This window comes from Heteronotia binoei, chromosome 21, assembly GCF_032191835.1.
Source record: "Heteronotia binoei isolate CCM8104 ecotype False Entrance Well chromosome 21, APGP_CSIRO_Hbin_v1, whole genome shotgun sequence".
Taxonomy (NCBI): domain Eukaryota; kingdom Metazoa; phylum Chordata; class Lepidosauria; order Squamata; family Gekkonidae; genus Heteronotia; species Heteronotia binoei.
This window is the reverse complement of record NC_083243.1, coordinates 178,090,819-178,111,360: the sequence shown is the minus strand read 5'-3', so window position 1 is coordinate 178,111,360 and position 20,542 is coordinate 178,090,819. Positions and strand designations below refer to the sequence as shown.

The following is a 20,542-nucleotide window of genomic DNA, read 5'->3' as shown; positions in this document are numbered from 1 at the left end:
TGCTGCTGTGATGCAATAATTACAAAACGTTGCCTGTAAAACTATTCAGCGCTTTCCTCCACAAAGTGCTACCAGTCTCCCTAATTCCTTTTTCACCGATATTAAAAAAAAGAAACAATGCATCGTAGGAGGATTTTCAACTTCCTGTGATCCACTGCTGGCCACCGTCACTGAGACCATGTAAGGTTGGATGAAATATTGTTCTGCATGGATCACACCTGAGGAGCACTGGTGACAGGTCCATAGGTTCATGATCTTCTGCAAATATTCAACAGAGCTATAAAGCCATGCATTCAGACTAACAAGGGGAAAGGAAGACGGGGGACAAATAATCATCAAAACGACTCCAGAGAGCAATTCCCTAGCATCGCAATATATTACAGAAGCACCAGATCTTTGCCTGTGCAGAAAGCTAACTTTGTCAGCAACATCTCTTTTGCCCCTGAATCCCATTCCTATTGGTTGCTGGGTTGTTGTTTCTTTTTTTATGATCAGCCTCATGTTTAAGCATAACACTGACCAGATGTCAGCAATTTTAGCAATCGAGTGCCAAATAAGTTTGGAGCCAATTCAAGGAAACAGTTTCGCCCCTGGGGGAGGGGGGAAGAGCTCCACAGCTCCATGACCAGGAATGCAGAGAAGAAGAGATGCCAAAATGCTGAGGTAAGGGCTTATTAATAGCACAGACTAACTTGATGGGTAGCCCTATTGTAAACCACAAGCAACCTCCCACCCCATATGCTGGGTCTCTATAGAGCAACCCAGGACAATAGGGCTTCCAAGGATGGATCTTTCATAACTCATCACACAGAATCATCCAGCACCATGCACTAGAAGCATTGCATCTAGGCCTCAGTTTCATATTTGAAGATACAACCAGAATGGCACTCAGAGAAAGGCAAGCATAAACCGCCATGCTAAACCCAGAGCTCGTTCTATTGGTAAACAAAGTGTCATTCCTAAAATAAGCTGGCTTCAGAAAGCTCGAAAGGGCAAGACTCAGAACGCTAAGAGTCAGACTGCTGCCTGATTTAAATAGTCCTAGCATACCATGCTGATTATGCTACACCTTCCCCGGCAGTTAAACACACATCTATTTAACAAGCATGCACTCTTCGCATCTGAAAACATTTGGGATGTTTCTGAAGAAGGCTCCTAAAACTGAAAGGTGAAATAAGTGGGAAATGGTTTTCAGTGGTCACAGAAGCAGCAGGACTCTAAAATAACTCTTAAGATACCTTGAAAACTAGTGGATTTATCGTGGCATAAGTTTTTTTGTGAGCCAGAGCTGCCTTTGTCAGATGCTTCCCTGTGGTCTAATGAGGACCATGGTTCTCCCACATTTCCCAGTCCATGTTCAGCGTCCTTTATTGCCTAAATCTTCATTCAGTTCACACAAAAGCCTGTCCTAGTCCTTCTGAAACTATTACAAACTATTGCCCCTGAAAGACTGTGCAAGTTCGAAGAGGAGCTGGGGTTATTGCCCAACTGATCAATCCTTTACTATAAGAATGAAAGAAAGATGCATGCCGTATGAACTGACTCTTCTAGAGAGATTAAATATTTTTCAAAAGTATAGCATTGATGCAAAGTGTCATCAAATCACAGCTGACTTATAGCAACCCCATAGGCCAGGGATATCAAATGTGTGGCCCACAGGACAGAACTGGCCTCACCCAGAGCTTTAATCCATCCTGCAAGCAAGTGGGCTTGTTATGCCTTGGCTCTCCCAGGTGCAACTGGCTCCACCTCCCCTCTGCCTCCTCCATACTTTGCCTTGCTACAGAGGGTGGGTGTTTCTACTATTTTTGCTGGGCTCCTTCTGCCTTGGCTCTCCAAGGAGCAACTGGCTTCACCTCACCCTCGCCTCCTCTGTGCTCTGCCTTGCTACAGTGTGTGTATGCGTGTGTTTTGCTGGGCTTCTTCATGTTGACTTTAGATTGGGGGAGAGAGGTTATGGCCCAGTTGAAGAGTCTCTGCTTGGCATTCTGGTTTCTGGTTTCTATCTCAGGCACCTCCAGTTAAAAAGACCAGGCTATAGCTTATGAGAAAAATTTCATCCTGAGACCCTGGAGGGAAGAAGAAGATGAAGATATTGGATTTATATCCCACCCTCCACTCTGAAGTGTCTCAGAGTGGCCTACAATCTCCTTTCCCTTCCTCCCCCACAACAGACACCCTTTGAGGTGGGTGGGGCTGGAGAGGGCTCTCACAGCAGCTGCCCTTTCAAGGACAGAGGCTCAGAGCAGCCTACAATCTCCTTTACCTTCCTCCCCCACAACAGACACCCTGTGAGGTGGGTGGGGCTGGAGAGGGCTCTCACAGCAGCTGCCCTTTCAAGGACAGAGGCTCAGAGCGGCCTACAATCTCCTTTATCTTCCTCCCCCACAACAGACACCCAATGAGGTGGGTGGGGCTGAGAGGGCTCTCACAGCAGCTGCCCTTTCAAGGACAACCTCTGCCAGAGCTATGGCTGACCCAAGGCAATTCCAGCAGGTGCAAGTGGAGGAGTGGGGAATCAAACCCGGTTCTCCCAGATAACAGTCCGCACACTTAACCCCTACACCAAACTGGCTCTCCACTGCCATTGTAAGTATACTGGAGGGGATGGAGTGGAACTTGCAATATCCAGCCATTTTATGTTTTCTCCAGGGCCCCAGGCTCAGAGCATTGACCATGAGAGCAAGTTGGGGAAAGGGTATGCTCTCCACTTCTAGGCAACACGAGGAAATCCACCCAGTGCTGTACTGCTGGCTCTCCAGTCTTCCTATGTGAGTTTTCCTTTATACCTGGGGTCTTGCAGCGAGGACAGGCCAACATGATGCTTACCAGCAGCACACCAATTTGATACTTACCCAGAAAATGGTAAAATACCTTAAATTGTGTTTGTCTATGACCTTTATAAAGTTTATATCTCCACCACCTGGTATTACATGGCCCAGCCCAACACACATGGCCCAGCCCAACAAAGTCCCATTTATGTCAGTTCTGGCCCTCATAACAAATGCGTTTGACACCCGTGCCATAGGGTTTTCCAAGGCAAGAGACGTGGCTTGCAATTGCCTGCCTCTGCATAGCAACCCAGATGGTCTCACATTGAAATACTCACCAGGTCCAACCCTGTTTTAGCTTCCAAGATCTGATGAAAGCAGATTAGCCTGAGCCATCCACGTCAGGGCTTTCAGAAGTATACAATCATATAAAGAGGATGGAGAACAAGCAGCCACTGCCGTCATTCAAGACTTAATATGATAGAATTGTCTTGAATTGCAAGCATTATACTTGAAGTTAACTGTTACATGAAGTGGAGATTTTTTATATGGGGATTATGAGAATCATTGGGCAAGAAGACGGGTCATCACCAAATGGAATTTGGGGGGGCTCATTTGTTCCAGAAATTGGCTGAATAAATGTCTGAGATGAATTCTCTTAGCTCCATGCAAGGGAGGTGAAGCAAATGATCTCTTCAGCGATTTTCTACCACTTCAAGTCTTGGTTTCAATACAGAATTATCTCCAGGAAAGGATCTTTGATTAATACACAAGAATGTGAGCAAATGAGTTGTCTGAAACCAACTCAAGTCGCCTTTCATCCCATCTTGAACATTTTGTTTCACTGGATGGAGGCAGACCAGAGAGTAGGCCAACACTCTCCACATCCCATGTAGCTGCCTGGTGAAGCTTGAGCACAAACCTCAGAACATAAATCATATTTGCTCCTGTTCAGTTTAAATTAATTTCCCATTAAGCATAGCCAGTGACCTCTGCTCCATGCCTAGAAGAGGGAAGAGGAGCATGGTTCTGTAGCTCTGCTGTGTGACTGAAAGCACCTGGGTCACCAGGCTCTCTCAATCACACTGCAGAGCTACCAAGCCAAGCCCCTCTTCCTTCTGTTGGCTAAGGCTCCTCTCCCTCCTTGTACCTTGGAGAGGGAGGGAAAGAGCCAGAGCTTCCTTTGACAAGTTCCCTCCATTGATCACATGGGAGAGATACAAAGAAAGCACTTTTAAGACTAGCAACATTTTATTCAAGGTATGAGCTTTTTGCCTTGCTACAGAGAGATACAGAGTCTGTATGTGCGTGTTTTATTGACTTGTTATGCCAGGGCTCTCCTAGGTGCAACTGGATTTGCCTCCCCCCCTTTCACTGTATTCATGCCTTTGTGATCCAGAAGAGGAATAACAACTGCCAGGATATGGCTGAGAATGTGTCCAGACCACCCAGCACTTTTCCTTTGATTTTTCTTTCACATTTCACAGACTTCCCAGATAATGGGCTGCTACTGACCACTATACATGGCTGTCTCTCTATTCCTGCACAGTCACATAGGAGTTGTTGTTATTTTTCTGGAGAAGACTATAGTTTTGTAGACAAACACATAGCCCTCAGTCTGCGTCACATGGTGCCTTCACATGTTCTTGACCAGTACATGAAGCAATTTATGTACAAAAGCTCACAATGCCCAGCCGTTTCATGTTTTTCTGAGTCTTAGGCTCTAAGCATTGACCTTGAGATTTCTGTAATGAATGCTAATAAATCAAAAGTAGGTTTGCAACTTACAAATGCAAACCTGAACAACATACTCAAGATTGCTACAGGCATCGTCTTCCGTTTTTGATACAATAATTCAGAGCAAGAGATGTCAGTTATCAGAGACTGTTGAAACAAAATATTGCAAACATGCTGGTTTAAGCATGTTTTATTTTTTAAATTTTAAAAAATCTTTGATTGTGTTTGACTGTGTCCTTCATAAAGTTTATATCTTCACTACCTGGAATTATATTTTCTGAGACACACGGCCCAGTCCAACAAGATCTCACTTATGTCACTTCTGGCCCTCATAACAAATGTGTTCAACACCCCTGTTTTATGTGATCAGGTCACAGTCCGTGTCTGAAAATGTCTCACATGTAATGGCTGCTGCATTCAGCTGCCACTGTAAAGGACAGTGGTGGCTACATCATGGCTTTAGCTCAAAAATCACCTTTCCTACAATCATAAGAGGAGGATACCATGGTAGCTGATCAAATTCTACTGAGTCACATAACAAAAATTAAAAAAAAAATTATCCAAAGGTGTTAATGATCTGCCAATGTCATGTAAGCATAGTTACACCTTTCTAAATCCATTAATATAAATGGCTAGTGCTATGAAAACTGGGGAACAGTGGGGAGACATTTGAACTTATGTGAAGATGAAGAGTAGAGGGATGTAGCTAAAGGCTTAATGGAAATGTGGGGTTTTGTGAAGGGATATTTTATTTATTTAAACACATAGGTGTCCCACCCCTTCCTCTAAGAAGCTCAGGCCATCACCAAGGATTATCCCTTGTATACCAACTCTGTGAGGTAGTTCAGACTGAGGCATAATTACAGGTACTTGCCCAAGGCTATCTAGTAAGATTTATGCCTCTGTCTCTTCAGTCCAAATCCAACATTCTACCCAGTGCACCATACTGGAGGTCATGAAAAGGAAATATTCAAAGATATATTTTCTTCTCAGATCATACTCATTATTTATTATTTATTCTTCAGTCCCTGTCCCATTTTTAAGGATTCAGATTCGTTTTCTCTCTGTTTTTCAATAGTGCCAGTGAATTATATGCTGCAACTACTCAATGGATTGTGGGTAAATAAAGCAGACTGAAGTGGAAGTAAATTTATAAACAGGAACAGATGAAGAAGCTGTTAATTGTTGGACAATCTTAAAATGTATGAGGAAAGGTTAGAGAGTCTGGCTGTGTTTAGCTAGATAAAATATTGAGAGGAATGAAGGTCCTTAGAAAGGTATAAGGACATGCCCAAGGTCACTTCAGGAGTTTATGGTATGGTTTGGTACTGAAGTCAGTTGTGTGGCCTCTCAAGAGCATGTGCTTTAACAGCCAAGGTCACCTTTTCTGTGTTTGAACTTCAGGTAATATTCTTCTGAATGCCTGTGGTTTGGTACTTGTCACATGACTGGAGTCAGTTAAATGGTGTTGCATTTAACTTGTCTTCATTTGTAGATGTGTCTGTATTTGCTTTCAATACTAGTTTTTTGTCGTAACGAATTGAACCTATAACCTGACTGAATGGCGAGGGAGGGAAAAGCGTACATGTATTTGTGTGCCTAACCTACTGGCTGGCAATTGCAGTTTAAGTGCTATGATAGCTGTTTTGCTGGGTTTTGAAATATCATCAAGTTTCCGTACATTCTAGCGTCTTTTATATTGTTGTGGATGAGGACTGCTTAAAACATGGATTGACAGTTTGGACTCAGGCCTCTGTCATTCAATCACAGTGTAGCCCTTTCACATGAGAATAAGAATACATGTAAGGGTCAAAAAGAACTACTTCAAAGGTGACTGCAACTAGAATTCTTAACATTGGTGCCCCAAGATGCTATCCCACACTTCCCACAAAGTATGTTGCCCATGCTTTAACTTGTACAATCCATAAACTTACAGTGCAATCCTATGCAGAGTATAAGACCACTGAAATCAATGGGCTTGAACATATGGACATATGAAGCTGCCTTATACTGAATCAGACCTTTGGTCCATCAAAGTCAGTATTGTCAGTATTGTCTTCTCAGACTGGCTCTCCAGGGTCACAAGCTGAGGTTTTTCACACCTGCTTGCCTGGACCCTTTTTGGAGATGCCAGGGATTGAACCTGGGATTGAACCTGGGACCTTCTGCTTCCCAAGCAGATGCTCTACCACTGAGCCACCGTCCCTCCCCTGCTCTCCAGGATCTCAAGCTGAGGTTTTTCACACCTATTTGCCTGGACCCTTTTTTGGAGATGCCGGGGATTGAACCTGGGACCTTCTGCTTCCCAAGCAGATGCTCTACCACTGAGCCACCGTCCTAGACTTAGACTGGAGCAACTTTGCATAGGATCTGCCTCTGTCTAAGAATCTCACAAGGGATACACTTGGCTTATTTATTTTAAACTTCTTACATTCTCCTATCTTCACCTGGCTTCCCACAACAATAGTTTAAAACTAATTATGTGAAAACTTGCAGTCAGACATAAAAGCACTTTCAGACAGTACTTATTTTGTAGGAGTTTACAAATCCATTAAAAGTGAGATAGGAGATTGAACTGCCCCTGTTGGATTGCAGAAATTGTCTAGGATCAGTGCAACACACTTCTTAAAAGTTAAAAACACAAAAACAGTATAACAGCCAGGAATAGAGGAGTTACAAGATATGTGACGACCGCTCTCAGCATTAACAGATAAAATCAGTACTGTTTAAAGAGAGATACTAATTTTTGCGCTAAAAATTCATACGACCAACAATAGCTAATAATCTTGTAAAGAACTGGCCAGTAAGGTCCCAATCAAAGGTCTGTCATACAATGAAGTGTTTGTGGAACTTCCGGATAAACAGGTTTCTTCATTCACTTCTGTGGAAAAGCCAACTGTTGTACACACATTCCTTCCCATGCACAAAGCTACCTTAAATGATGGCGAAACCACATGCAGCTGCAGTAAGTGTGCTTGAGCTCATTAGGGATGTGTTTAACTTGTTTCTCTGAAAGATGAGATACAAATGCAGAGCTCCTACAGGGTACCAATCATAATGATGCCTCTATTTAAGAATCTCACAAGGGATACATTTGGCTTGTTAATTTCAAACTTTTTACCTTCGACCTTCACTTGGCTTCCCACAGTATTAATTCCTCAAGCAATCCTTCAGTGCTGATATGGATTTGTCCACTGTGCTAAGTAATATGTTTGTATTCCAAACCTACATCCTAAACAGAGTTATACCCTTCTATGTCCATTTAAGTCAACAGGCTTAGAAGGGCAGGCCTCAGATTCAGTGGGATCTCACAGGAGCACAGCTCCTGCACCTTTCTGAGAGCTCCACCTCCTCCTTCTGAGAGTTCCACCTCCTTGTCCATTGAATAGTATGTGCAGCTGCATAACAATCCCTGGATGAGCTCCACCGCCTATTTTTCTACAAAATGACCGCTGTAGAAGGGTATAACTCTTCCTATGACTGCGCTGCTAATCTTGCCTTGAATTGGATCCCAATGTGGCTGTTGCACAGTCCACCTATGCTTTGGCTTCTACAAGCCCCTTACACGTGCATCCAACCATCCATTTTTATGGTCACTGTCCTGAAATAGATTTGAATACATCTATTCTCATCCTTACGTTTGAAAAGTGTTCACTGAATGCACCCTCTCCTTCCCTCTACTTTCATCTGTGCTATGACATACAAATAAAGGTCAATACCTAATGGAATATCTACAGACAAAACAATGCTAAGGCCTCCTAGGGTCTTTTATTTTGTCCAGAAAATCAGGAGCCAGCAGCTTCACTAGTATACATCAGCCAGGTAACAAAAGATGTGCTAGTCACCTTATTCTCTTCTGGAGTAAAAGGCAGGACAGAGAACGCCAAGACAATGGGGTAAAGATTACTCTCCCAGAACCGAGTATGAAAAGAGTTCAGAAAAAGTGAGATCCACAGCTTAGCAAAAGCTAACTTGGCAAGTGAAGCATCTCTAAGTAGCAAAGGCCAGAAGCAAGTAAGGTAGAATTTGGGAGGCCAGAATATTATACTTTGCCAGGACAATAAAGCAAGTGTACAGTAAAAAACAAAAAACAAACCCAGACCCCTTTGCACAGTGAATACAGCAGAAAAACTCCAAGCCGCATAAGAATATGTATGAAGATTTAACACAGGTACCACAATAAACCATGCAAAAATCCCTATCAGCCGAGCATAGCTGAGGTCATACCGGTACATTCATATTTTCTCTTTCATTGAGATTTTGAAATTTTTCAGACTGATGAATATCTGAAGTATAACAAAAGGCGGACACAAAGGAAAACCATCTCCTTGTGGAACCAATATGGGCGGGTCTGTCACTTGCCATATCTGGAACATGTCTTCTACTGGCCCATCTCTGTGTGTTTTGTATTTATATTTTTGCTTTAATATTTGTAACTGCACTGGAGAGTTTAAATAGTCATACATAAAAATGTCAGGATCTCACCAAAATAGTTTTTAAAAAAAAAAAATTCAGCCAACGATGTTAAAAAGCTGCTCATGGTGGACCAACTGAAGGGGAAAATTTTTTTGTGAATGTGCAATTTGTACCATTGGGACTGAAGAACATGAACCAGGTATAGCCAGGAATGAGCCATGTTTGTGCCACTGCATTTCAATTTGATGAGTACTACATCCCCATTCTGTAGCTTCAACAGCTGGCACAGCTGGGAAAGGCACCAAGAGCTTCAATAGCCCTTTCCTTGGTGGATGTCACCAACACACTTGCTGACATTAGTCTATTAGGCTTCCAACAACCATTGTAGACCAAAAGAGACAGAGGGGGAGGCAAGCGCCTGAGTTTGTATCACACCCTCAGCTTTGAACTCACCTGAGTACCCTGAGTCTCTATGTCTTGGTCTCAACACTCTCTCTGTTAAATGAGAATAGTACAAGGCTTGTATGAGGACTTAGCGCCACTGTAAAACACTCTTTGTACATTAAGAGCCAAGTAAAAAGGATTTTACTAAAGCACAGAAAAGGCAAAAAGATTCTCTTGTAACTGAACTCATCTGCCCTGGGCATCCCCAACTGCTTCAAAGGCCATGACCTGCTAATGTGAGTTAGTAAGAACAGAATAATTCTGAAGAGGCTGCATTTATTTTACAGCCACAGATGAGGTAAGATCATTCTCTCTAAAGGCTTCTGCAAACCTTTCCTGCTAATACAGCACTCTTCCTTACCGAAAGGAACAAGAAATAAAGAAAAAAGAACTAGGCAAACCGCCATAGTACTGGCCTAGGAAGGAATGTTTCAAAGAAGCTCACAGCATTGTTTTTTTTTTAAGCCATACGTATCAAAGTAGGTTCATTGCTTTCCTTGCTAGCAGCTCAGGACTGAGGTGTTCCGGGATAGTTTGTAACAAGAGCTTCCAGACCTAATGGGAACCTGGCAAATTTCACCTTGAGCAACAATCACAGCTTTTTAAATAAACAAAATGCACGGAGAGAGAGAAGGAGAACAACAGAAACACACACACACACCCCAAAATCTAAATGACTTTGAAAGAAGATTCACGTCAGGCAGGAGGGAAAAGTAGCACAAACCTCAATGTTATTGTAAGTTAACAAGAGCAGAAACGAGCAGCTCTTACCTTGGCTTCACATTTCTTGTGACAGGAGAGGTTACAACCTGTGCAGAAGCAGAAAAGGAGTGAGATGGAGGGGAGGAATTAAAAACAAGAAGCCTTTGGTTCCAAACTGTAACATTTATGAACTGGGGAAGAAAAGGGGCCTCGCTCAGGAAAATGGAAGCAGGGCAAGAAAGAACAGATGAGCAAATCCCCCCCCCCCACAAAAAAAAAGGAGGGGAAAGAAAAACTAGGTGTTGTTACAAAAAGGAGCTGCTTCCAGGCTTTTTGAACAACTCCTGCAAAGCAGGGGGGGGGGGAGCTATACACCACACACAGGAGGGAGGGAAGGAAGGCAGAGGGAGGGGGAAAATAACCCTCTCGGCACGCTGGCACCTAGCCAAAGATAGCCCAAGTTGCACAGGTACAGCAAAGCACGCCAGCCCGCTCCAACAGCTCCAGTCCCGGGGATAATACTAAGCATATTGTTTGGGAGCTGCCTGCCAGCCCACTGTGCTGTCAGAGGCTACCCTGAAGCTCTGCATTTTTTTTCCCCTACTTCCACCCCCTTTCGTGACTAAACGTTGCACACACACAGACAAACGGGCTGAGCCCTCCCTCTTTTGGGGAGTCATGTTTCTAAGTCGTTAACTCCAGCAAGAATGTTGAAAATGTACAGGCTGTGCTCCCCTCCTCAGCAGGCAGCATTACCTTACAGTTATATGGATTTGGAATGGGACCAGGAGAAGTGTGTGTGTGGGGGGGGGGGTTGCGCCTCGCCCCTTCCCTGGCCCAAAAATCTAGGTTATGAGACAAAAGGATGTGCTTGCTTGGCCTAATTTTCCCAACCTACTTTGCTTTCCCTTTGTTCGAATTCTTGCTGTGAACTGTCATCGGGCAGCAAAACAGCAAAATTATTATTTTTATAATGTAGGGGGCATGTATTATGTATGGCTATTAACAAAGGCCTTGTATGTCATAATCAGCATAAGAACCCTGGGTGGTAGATCGTTATTGTTCCCATTTTACAGATAAACCGAGGATGAATGAACAGGGCTTGACATAGGCCAGCCACTAGCAAGTTCAACCCAAGCTCAAGAGTCCTGCAGTGCAATCCTAAACACAATTCCATCCTTCGAAACAAGGGATGTCAAACTCATTTGTTAGGAGGGCCTGATCTGACACAAATGGGATTTTGTGGGGCCGGGACATGTGTGTCATAAAACATAATGCCAGGTAGCAAATCTATAAACTTTATAAAGGACAAAGACAAACACAATTAAATATATTTTAACTTAAAATACGAACATGCTTGGAACTCTTGCAATATTTTGTTTAAAATGGAAAGGTGGGGGGAATAGTGGGATACGACAATGCAATTTTAAAAAATATTTTAAAAGCACAAAGATCCCATAGAAACTAAAAATATAAAATGCCCTGACCCTGGGGAAACAACAAAATGGGATTGCAAGTTCCTCCCCCCGCTCCCCCAGGGTCCACTCAGATTAGCAATGGCTCGCCAGTGTAATATCCCCCTTTGGCTGTGGGTTCCCAGGTTAGAATACTCACTAGGTCAGGTTCATTCAGCAGAGACAAGCTGGCTCGAAGCATCAACCCTTTATTTGAAAGGACACAATTCCAGGAAGCATGAGCTTCAGCTGGCTATAGGAGGGATGTCAAACATGCGGCATCGGGGCCAAATCAGGCCCCCAGAGGACTGCAATCAGCCCTCCCCCAGGCAACTAGTTCTTGTTTGCTTCCTTCTCCCTCTCTCTTGCTTCCTTCTGCATCTCAGCTTGCTTTGCAAGGCTTGCTCAATCGCACAGGAGTTACACAGCAAAACCTCAATTTTCTCCACTGGTCCCCTGGGAAGGGAGGGAGGGAAAGAACCAGAGCTTCCTTTGCCCAGTACCATGGATTCATGGGAGAAAAACAAAGAAAACACCTATAAGACCAACAAGTACTAATGCTTTAAGCAAGTTTTGTTTTAAGGGTTTTTTTAAAAAAAAACTTTAGTCATCTTTGAAAAGTTTACATCTCTGCTACCTAATCTTAAATAGGTACACACATGGCCCGGTCCAACACGGCCTGGTCCAACAAGATCTCACTTATGTCAGATCCAGTCCTCATAACAAATGAGTTTGACACCCCTGGGCTATAGGAATGCTGAAAATGAAATTGATCTCTACTCCATTAAAACACATTACAGCACAGACAAAGTTGCAAGGAAAACATGGAATGGATTTTCCATTAAGCTCCCTGGACCCTATCTATCTGGGCACAGAGACTTTAATGGAAAATTCCATCCCACATTTTCCTTGCAGCTTTACTTCCTGCTGCAGACAGCAAAGACAAGGCAGAAAGAGCAGGGAACTTCAGCAGCCTCAGAGCTTCAAAGAGTGAGGACAGTAGAGGGAGAAGGGGGGGTGAAAAGAGTCCTATGGGCCTGATTAAAGCCCCAGACAGGCTGATTCTGACCCACAGGCCAGGCATTTGACACCTCTGTTCTAAACCCACTGAATTCACTGGATTTAGACGTGTATAATTATGTTTAGGAGAGCGCTGTTAGTCTAATAATAAATAAATAAATTTGTGCAAATAAATAAAATAAATAAATACATATTAAGTCAGCCAATAAAACAAACTAGGTTCCTAGGCACTATGCCAAGAGACCAAGTGCGAAGTTTGGGTTACCAGTGTAAATAAAACTTCTGCATTACAGCTTCCTTAGTAACTGTGCATTCCATGCAAAAATCACTATTCTATGCAACCAAACGTAGGGCTGCCAACTCCAGGTTCCAAAAAATTGGGGATTAAACCTGTGGAGAACAAGGTTTGGGAAGGGAGTGGGGTATAATTAGGACTGCCAAGTGTCCAGTTTGGGCAGGGCATTCCTCACTCTGAGCTCCCACTGCCTGCTGCCATTCCAGACTGGCAATGTGGCCAGGGTTCTTTTTAAAAGCTTTCCCCTGTTGCTGCTCCAAGTGATGGTGAGAGAAAAATAATTTTAAAAACCTCACAATGCCACCAGCATGATATCTCTTTTGGAAAAAAACTGGAAGTGACAGCACATAGTTCTAGGAATCTATGGTTTTAACCATTGGGTTTCCAACTAGGCTTGCCAATCCCCAGCGGGGGTTCTTCCGCTTTCCCAGGCTCCTTCCCGCCCCCAGTCAGCTGGCCGGCGGGGAGGGGGGAACCCCGCCCCCAGAGGACCTTGTGCCTTTCTCCCTCCGGAGGCTTCAGTCTCTGATTGAAAGGCTTCCTCTTGGGATGGTGTGTCTGTGTTACTTTGAAGACGTTGGCAGCAACTCATGAGTAGAGAGGCCAATCCCTCGTTTCAGTCGCCAGAAACGGGGTGGGGGGGGGAGAGGGAGGGAAACGTCTGCTGAGCACTTCATTATTCCCTATGTGGAGATTGATTCTCATAGGGTATAATGGGGAATTGATCTGGAGGTTTTGGGGGCTCTGGGGGAGCTGTTTTTTGAGGTAGAGGCACCAAACTTTCAGTATGGTATCTAGTGCATCTCCCCAAAGCACCCCCCAAGTTTCAAAACGATTGGACCAGGGGGTCCAATTCTATGAGCCCCAAAAGAAGGTGCCCCTATCCATTATTTCCTATGGAAGGGAGACATTTAAAAAGGTGTGCTGTCCCTTTAAATGTGATGGCCAGAACTCCCTTGGAGTTCAATTATGCTTGTCACATCCTTGTTCCTGGCTCCACCCCCAAAGTCCCCAGATATTTCTTGAATTGGACTTGGCAACCCTATTTCCAACAATTCCTAGAACTACGCAATGTCTCTTCTGGGTTTTGCCTCAAAGAGATATCACTATGCTGTCAATGAGCCCCACCACCACCAAATGTCCCTGCCCCCAACCCTCCAGCCCACTGCTGGGCTTGGCCTGGCAATCCTATGTAGACTGCCACAGAATCCATCCTCCAAGGCAGTCATTTTTTCCAGAACTGATCTTTGTAGTCTGGAGCAGCTGTAATTCCAGGAGGTTTCCATGCCCCAGCTGGAGGTTGGTAACCCTACCATAGGGTTGCCAAGTCCAATTTAAGAAATATCTGGGGGTGGAGCCAGGAGACTTTGGGGATGGAGCCAGGAGACATTGGAGGTGGAGCCAAAATCAAGGCTGTGACAAGCATAAGTGAACTCCAAAGGGAGTTCTGGTCATCACATTTAAAGGGACGGCACACCTTTTCAATGCCTTCCGTCCATAGGAAATAATGAAGGATAGGGGCACCTTCTTTTGGGGCTCATAGAATTGGACCCCATGGTCCAATCGTTTTGAAACTTGGGGGGTAGTTTGGGGAGAGGCACTAGATGCTATACTGAAAATTTGGTGCCTCTGCTTCAAAAAACAGCGCCCCCCCCGCCCCCCCCAGAGCCCCAGATACCAGCGGATCAATTCTCCATTATTTTCCATGGGAATAAATCTCCCTAGGGAATAATAGAATTCCCAGCAGACATTCCCCTCCCCTCCCCCTGCTTTCTGACGACCCTGAAGCGGGGAGGGGCCCTCCAAACTGGGGGATCCCCTGCCCCCACCTGGGGATTGGCAACCCTACCCTACCAGCACATATTACAGAAGACCAGTTACAATACATATTTCCAAACCTTGTGCCTGCTTGAAGGCTTCTTTATTGCTCTTCCCATTCACTCGCATTTTAACACAAAAACAAAGGAGCAATGCAATAATTTCTATTTGCTTTTTAAAATCATTTTAATTAGAACTATCTTCAATAGCTGAACACTGAAGCTGGTAACATTTTAACTAGAAACCAAGCATAAATACTTGCTGTGCAGACGACATGGTCAGGCTTTATTGCCGGGTGGGGAGTTGAACCAAAGTCTCTCCGGCCCAAGTCCAACTCTCTGTCCCTCTAGCCACAGGCTCTCATTTGGAAGAAAAGTAGAGGGGGATTTTTAAGTAAACTATTTGCTAAGGTTATACAGGTAAACATCCCTGTGCAGGGGGAATGAAGGATTAGGGGAAGTACAGTTTCTCTTAAACTCTCTCCTTCAAGTCTAACACTTCTAATGTTTTAGTATCATTCAGCCCAAGAAAGAGAGAGCTCAGGTGTATCCCTTTTGCTTGCCTTTAAAATTCTGGTGGTGTATTCAGTTTCCCAAAGGGTGATGAACATGTGGAATTCACTGCCACAGGAGGTGGTGGCGGCTACAAGCATAGACAGTTTCAAGAGGGGGTTAGATAAAAATATGGAGCAGAGGTCCATCAGTGGCTATTAGCCACAGTGTGTGTGTGTGTGTGTATATTTGGCCACTGTGTGACACAGAGTGTTGGACTGGATGGGCCATTGGCCTGATCCAACATGGCTTCTCTTATGTTCTTAGTAAAGTAGTTGCATAAAGCACTGGAAACAGGCTGTGCGCATTTAAAAGTACATTGTCTAAAATGTTCCAGTCTGGAAGAGGAGGAGGGAGCCTTCATGTACATAACTGTAAACACAATCATGGAATTTCATGTGGCTACCTCACGTGCAAGACAGCACAAAAGGCAGCCCAAATGCCCCACTGGCTCTCTCTGTTTGTCTCCTTCAGGCTTTCTAGGCAAGACCTGCTAAGTTCACTTCCCAGAAGCCTCAGCATCTCCGCCCTGCTACCCCTGGGAAGGAGACTCCCCTGCTTCCTAGATTTAGAACCACGCACAGAGGCATTAATTGTTGAAGCCTAGGAGCAGTGTTGCTTCCGTGGGAACCCAGGAAAGGCTGCAGAATTTTATTGATGAAAACATGCTAACAGTGTATAAAGCAATGTGGCTGCTGTTATCTCAGAAGTCAGAGAAGTGGATGACTAAAATTTCAAAGCTTGGCAACAGATCCTCAGTATACTCTATAACCCCGTTCTCTTCAGCATTACTAGCAAACTCAGAATAAATTATGCAAAACTATAAATACTGGAAACCAAATTATGCTAAAAGGGAAATTATGCATGTTTACTAAATTGACAGGCCATAGAAGTTACAAAATTTGGCTTGTCTACGCAAGACATTTTGTTGTTGGTGGCATTTCGTATGGAACACACACATAAAACTTTGTCTATGAGGCAGAGACAAGTAACAGGCCATCCAAGATCTCTTGGCCTGTAGGCCAAGAACAGCAATCTGCTTGTCAGGTTTGAGCTAAGGCAGTCATTGCCAACATGATGCCCATGAATACCATGCACCCAGTCAATGTGGCACCCATTTCCTTCTTCCCAAGATAGGGTTGCCAAGTCCAATTCAAGAAATATCTGGGGACTTTGGGGGTAGAGCCAGGAGACTTTGGGGGTGGAGCCAGGAGACATTAGGGGTGGAGCCAAGATCAAGGCCGTGACAAGCATAATTGACTCCAAAGGGAGTTCTGGCCATCACATTTAAAGGGACGGCACACCTTTTCAATGCCTTCCTTCCATAGGAAATAATGAAGGATAGCGGCATCTTCTTTTGGGGCTCATAGAATTGGACCCCCTGGTCCAATATTTTTGAAACTTGGGGGGGGTAGTTTGGGGAGAGGCACTAGATGCTATACTGAAAATTTGGTGCCTCTGCCCCAAAAAACAGCCTCCCCAGAGCCCAAGATACCCACAGATCAATTCTCCATGATTTTCTATGGGAATAAATCCCCATAGGGAATAATAGAGTTCCCAACAGACATTTCCCTCCCCTTCCCCCGCTTTCTAACGACCCTGAAGCGGGGGGAGGGTCTCCAAACCGGGGGATCCCCTGCCCCCACCTGGGGATTGGCAACCCTATCATCAGAGGAAATACCTCTTCCCAAAAGCAAAGAACCACTCTTGGCTTTTCTCCATCTTACTGGAGAGGGAGATGCTTCTGATGAGCCCAGGAGTCATAACCTTTGTGTTTGCCTGTAACACACATTCAGAAACAGCTGCCTCCATCATAGGAGGACACTTGCTAGAACTTCTTAATATTGTACAATTGGCTCCAGCCCCTACAGAAGTCATCTGGAGGTTTCCCATGCTTACTGCGGCAAACATTTGCTGTGGTCCTCACTACTAGTATTTTAAAATTCAGAAAGTATCCGCAGGTTCTGCAAGGGTAGGGACTCCTTGACTCTTTAAAGGGTCACCAGTTGCTAGCCACAACAATAGGGTTATGGGGGTTTTTTAGTGTTCAAGAGAAAAAAAGAATGAGGACATTTTTTTTAGTGTTTCCTAGAGTTTCAGAAAATAGCAGCCGGTTTAAAAAATTAACAGCTTCAGTGGTTGATTTGGAATGTTTTTGAAGCGATGGTTCCTAGATTTGCTCTAACAGTGAAGCAGCCCAGCATGTCTACCCAACAGTGTCCTAGGCTAGAACAGTTATATAATATTTCATGCAGAAGATATTGGATTTATATCCCGCCCTCCACTCCGAAGAGTCTCAGAGCGGCTCACAATCTCCTTTACCTTCCTCCCCCACAACAGACACCCTGTGAGGTGGGTGGGGCTGAGAGGGCTCTCACAGCAGCTGCCCTTTCAAGGACAACCTCTGCCAGAGCTATGGCTGACCCAAGGCCATGCCAGCAGGTGCAAGTGGAGGAGTGGGGAATCAAACCCGGTTCTCCCAGATAAGAGTCCGCACACTTCACCACTACACCAAACTGGCTCTCTTCCTCCCCCACAACTCTGATAGTCCATGGTGGCATTAAAACAATGGTCACGCAAGAAAATCTTTTTTTAGCTATTGCTCCCAGACCCCGGAACTCCCTCCCTTGGAAGGCCTGTTTCCCCTTCACCATGTCTGCTAGAGCATAGTACTTTTGGGGTTGATTTGTTTAGGAAGGCATTTGGCAAGCTGGAGAATTAAACTGTCAGCTGCTCCTCATTCACATTATGCGTTTAGGGACCAGACGACGATAGGTGAGTGAGCATAAGGTGATCTCCCATAGTTTTGTGCATCGTTTCTTATTACATTCACAATAGTTCACACTACAGTAGTTCACACTGCAATTTTGTTTTCATGGAAAATACCTCCTTTGCCATGCAACTCTTTCCCAAGACGCTAACTTCTATTATAGTTCGAATGATACAGCAACATGTCAATAGGGACCAACTCCATCTTGAATCCAAGCAAGCGTATTGTTCCCTTGTCCATACTGATCCACCCTTGTCTGGCATGAACATATGAACATATGAAGCTGCCTTGTACTGAATCAGACCCTCGGTCCATCAAACTCAGTATTGTCTTCTCAGACTGGCAGCGGCTCTCCAGGGTCTCAAGCTGAGGTTTTTCACACCTATTTGCCTGGACCCTTTTTTGGAGATGCCAGGGATTGAACCTGGGACCTTCTGCTTCCCAAGCAGATGCTCTGCCACTGAGCCATTGTCCCTCCCCTGCTCTCCAGGGTCTCAAGCTGAGGTTTTTCAGACCTATTTGCCTGGACCCTTTTTTGGAGATGCCAGGGATTGAACCTGGGACCGTCTGCTTCCCAAGCAGATGCTCTACCACTGAGCCACCATCCCTCCCCTTAATGAAGGGCATGTGGCCCTTCAGAGACCAGTTTGCAATAATACCTGAGCAGACCTGCATTTCCACCAGTGTCTGTATCACTTTAGGAGGCTATGTTTCTAAATCTGTGCCTTATGAAGTACTATTCCTTCTCTTCGTCCCCCCTCCCCCCAGCCCAAACTTTTGGTGCACTGCCAGCAAAGCTCTGGGTTGGGTCAAGTTCAATCACCCCAGAGCAGTTTACATTGGCAGCTGAAGCCCTTGCCAGAAACAGCATCTGTTACTTTGATACACAGGACAGCCATTGTTCTTGGCTAGGAAAGGTTACAGGAGCAGGGGCTCGGTGTTCAGGATATGTTACCTTTGCGTTTTCAGGCCAAGATTTGAACAGTAGAGAAAACCTGGCGTATCAGCTAGCAGTCAGGGAATAAGAGCAGGAGCTCCTGAGATCTCCTCACCCTTCTCTGTCCTTTTCCACTGAGAGGCTTGGGGCAAGAATGCAGCCAAGCCCAGACTTGTCAAATGTACTGTTCTGGAAGTAGGCTGTCAATATCTGAGCTGATCTGCATTTCCTCCACTTTGTAAATCTTATCACTCTTTAGTTTTCCTTTGTTCTCAGAAGTTTAATCTAAAAACGCTATCAAATGCTTATTCCTGTGTTACAGTTAGCTAACAGGGTGGCAGGCAACGAATGTAAGCTTTGCAAGGGCTGAGCTGCTAAATCAAACAAGAGCATCACAAGTAACTACCCTAATAAAGAGGGCATTCCTATAACACAGGAATAAGCATTTGATAGCGTTTTTAGATACAACTAACTAAACCATCAATGTTCAAAGAAAACCTATATAAAATGGTATATCGTTGGTACCTGATGCCAGACAGATTGGCCAAAATTTATACGAGCTACTCCAATAAATGTTGGAAATGTGGCAAAATAAAGGGAACTCTCTACCATATTTGGTGGCAGTGTAATCATGCCAACAAGTTTTGGACTCAAATAAATATTTGGTGTCAGAAAATTTTTAAAATAAGGTTTTTTCATACTCCAGAACTTTATTTATTGAGCATTATTAAAGAAAATATGCCCAAACTGGGAAAAAAAACTTTTATTGCATATCATTACTGTGGCAAGAATTCTGAATGCCAAATATTGGAAGGTCCCTAAAATACCTGACAGGAATGAATTTGTACAAAAGGTTTTGGAAGCTGCTGAACTGGATACGTTAACGATGAGATTAAGAGCGGGTAACCTACAGGATGGTAAAAAGACATGGGATCCACTCTATTTATGGATAAAAAGTATGGGAAATGAAATGAGGAATTCGAAATGGTGTTTTGGAGATACCCCTTAAGCTCATGGTGGAGGGGGGGTTGGTGATGGTTACTGTGCGGATATATATATAGTTATCGTTGTTGATTTTGGTTGTATATGTGTATATGTATGGTGACGGTGTATTGTGTATGTGTATCGGTCAATAAAATCATTTAAAAAAAAAAACCAAGTAACTACCCTAATAAAGAATACACACTTAACATGTTAGCTTTGCAACAGGTTCCCTGCAAGTCACTGAGACGGATTCCTCATTAGCAGTGGTTCCACCCCCAGGCTTCTGCTGTCTCCAGCTCAAGCAATCAGTTCCCTGCCAGTTCCTGCATGGGTGCATTTTGATCTGCAGCTCCCTCCATTTCCCTCGCAGCTTCCTGCTCTTGGGTTTTTTTTTTTTTTTGAGATCTGGAAGCTGCAAAGGAAACTGGAGGGAGCTGTGGGTCAAAATGAGCCTGTGCAGCAACTGGTGGGGAATCAATTGCTTGAGCCAGGGAAAGCAGAAGCCTGGGGAAGAGCAACTCCTAGTGAGGAACTGGTCTGAATATTAGCAGTACAAATGGAGCAGAAGAAATTAGACTTGCAAATTTCCTCAGAAATCTCACTAAATTCAGTGTGACAATCTTAAATATGTTCCCAGTATTTC

The 20,542-nt window shown here is 44.3% G+C and overlaps 1 protein-coding gene across 1 annotated transcript in view; it reads right to left on the bottom strand.

The window, feature by feature from the left end:
* Positions 1–20,542, bottom strand: part of TNS1 (tensin 1) — a 494,447-nt gene that overhangs the window by 321,889 nt on the left and 152,016 nt on the right. Inside the window, exon 3 of the mRNA XM_060261061.1 lies at positions 10,140–10,177. Within this exon, the coding sequence (XP_060117044.1) occupies positions 10,140–10,177 (38 nt within the window). The remainder of the gene's footprint in view (positions 1–10,139; positions 10,178–20,542) is intronic.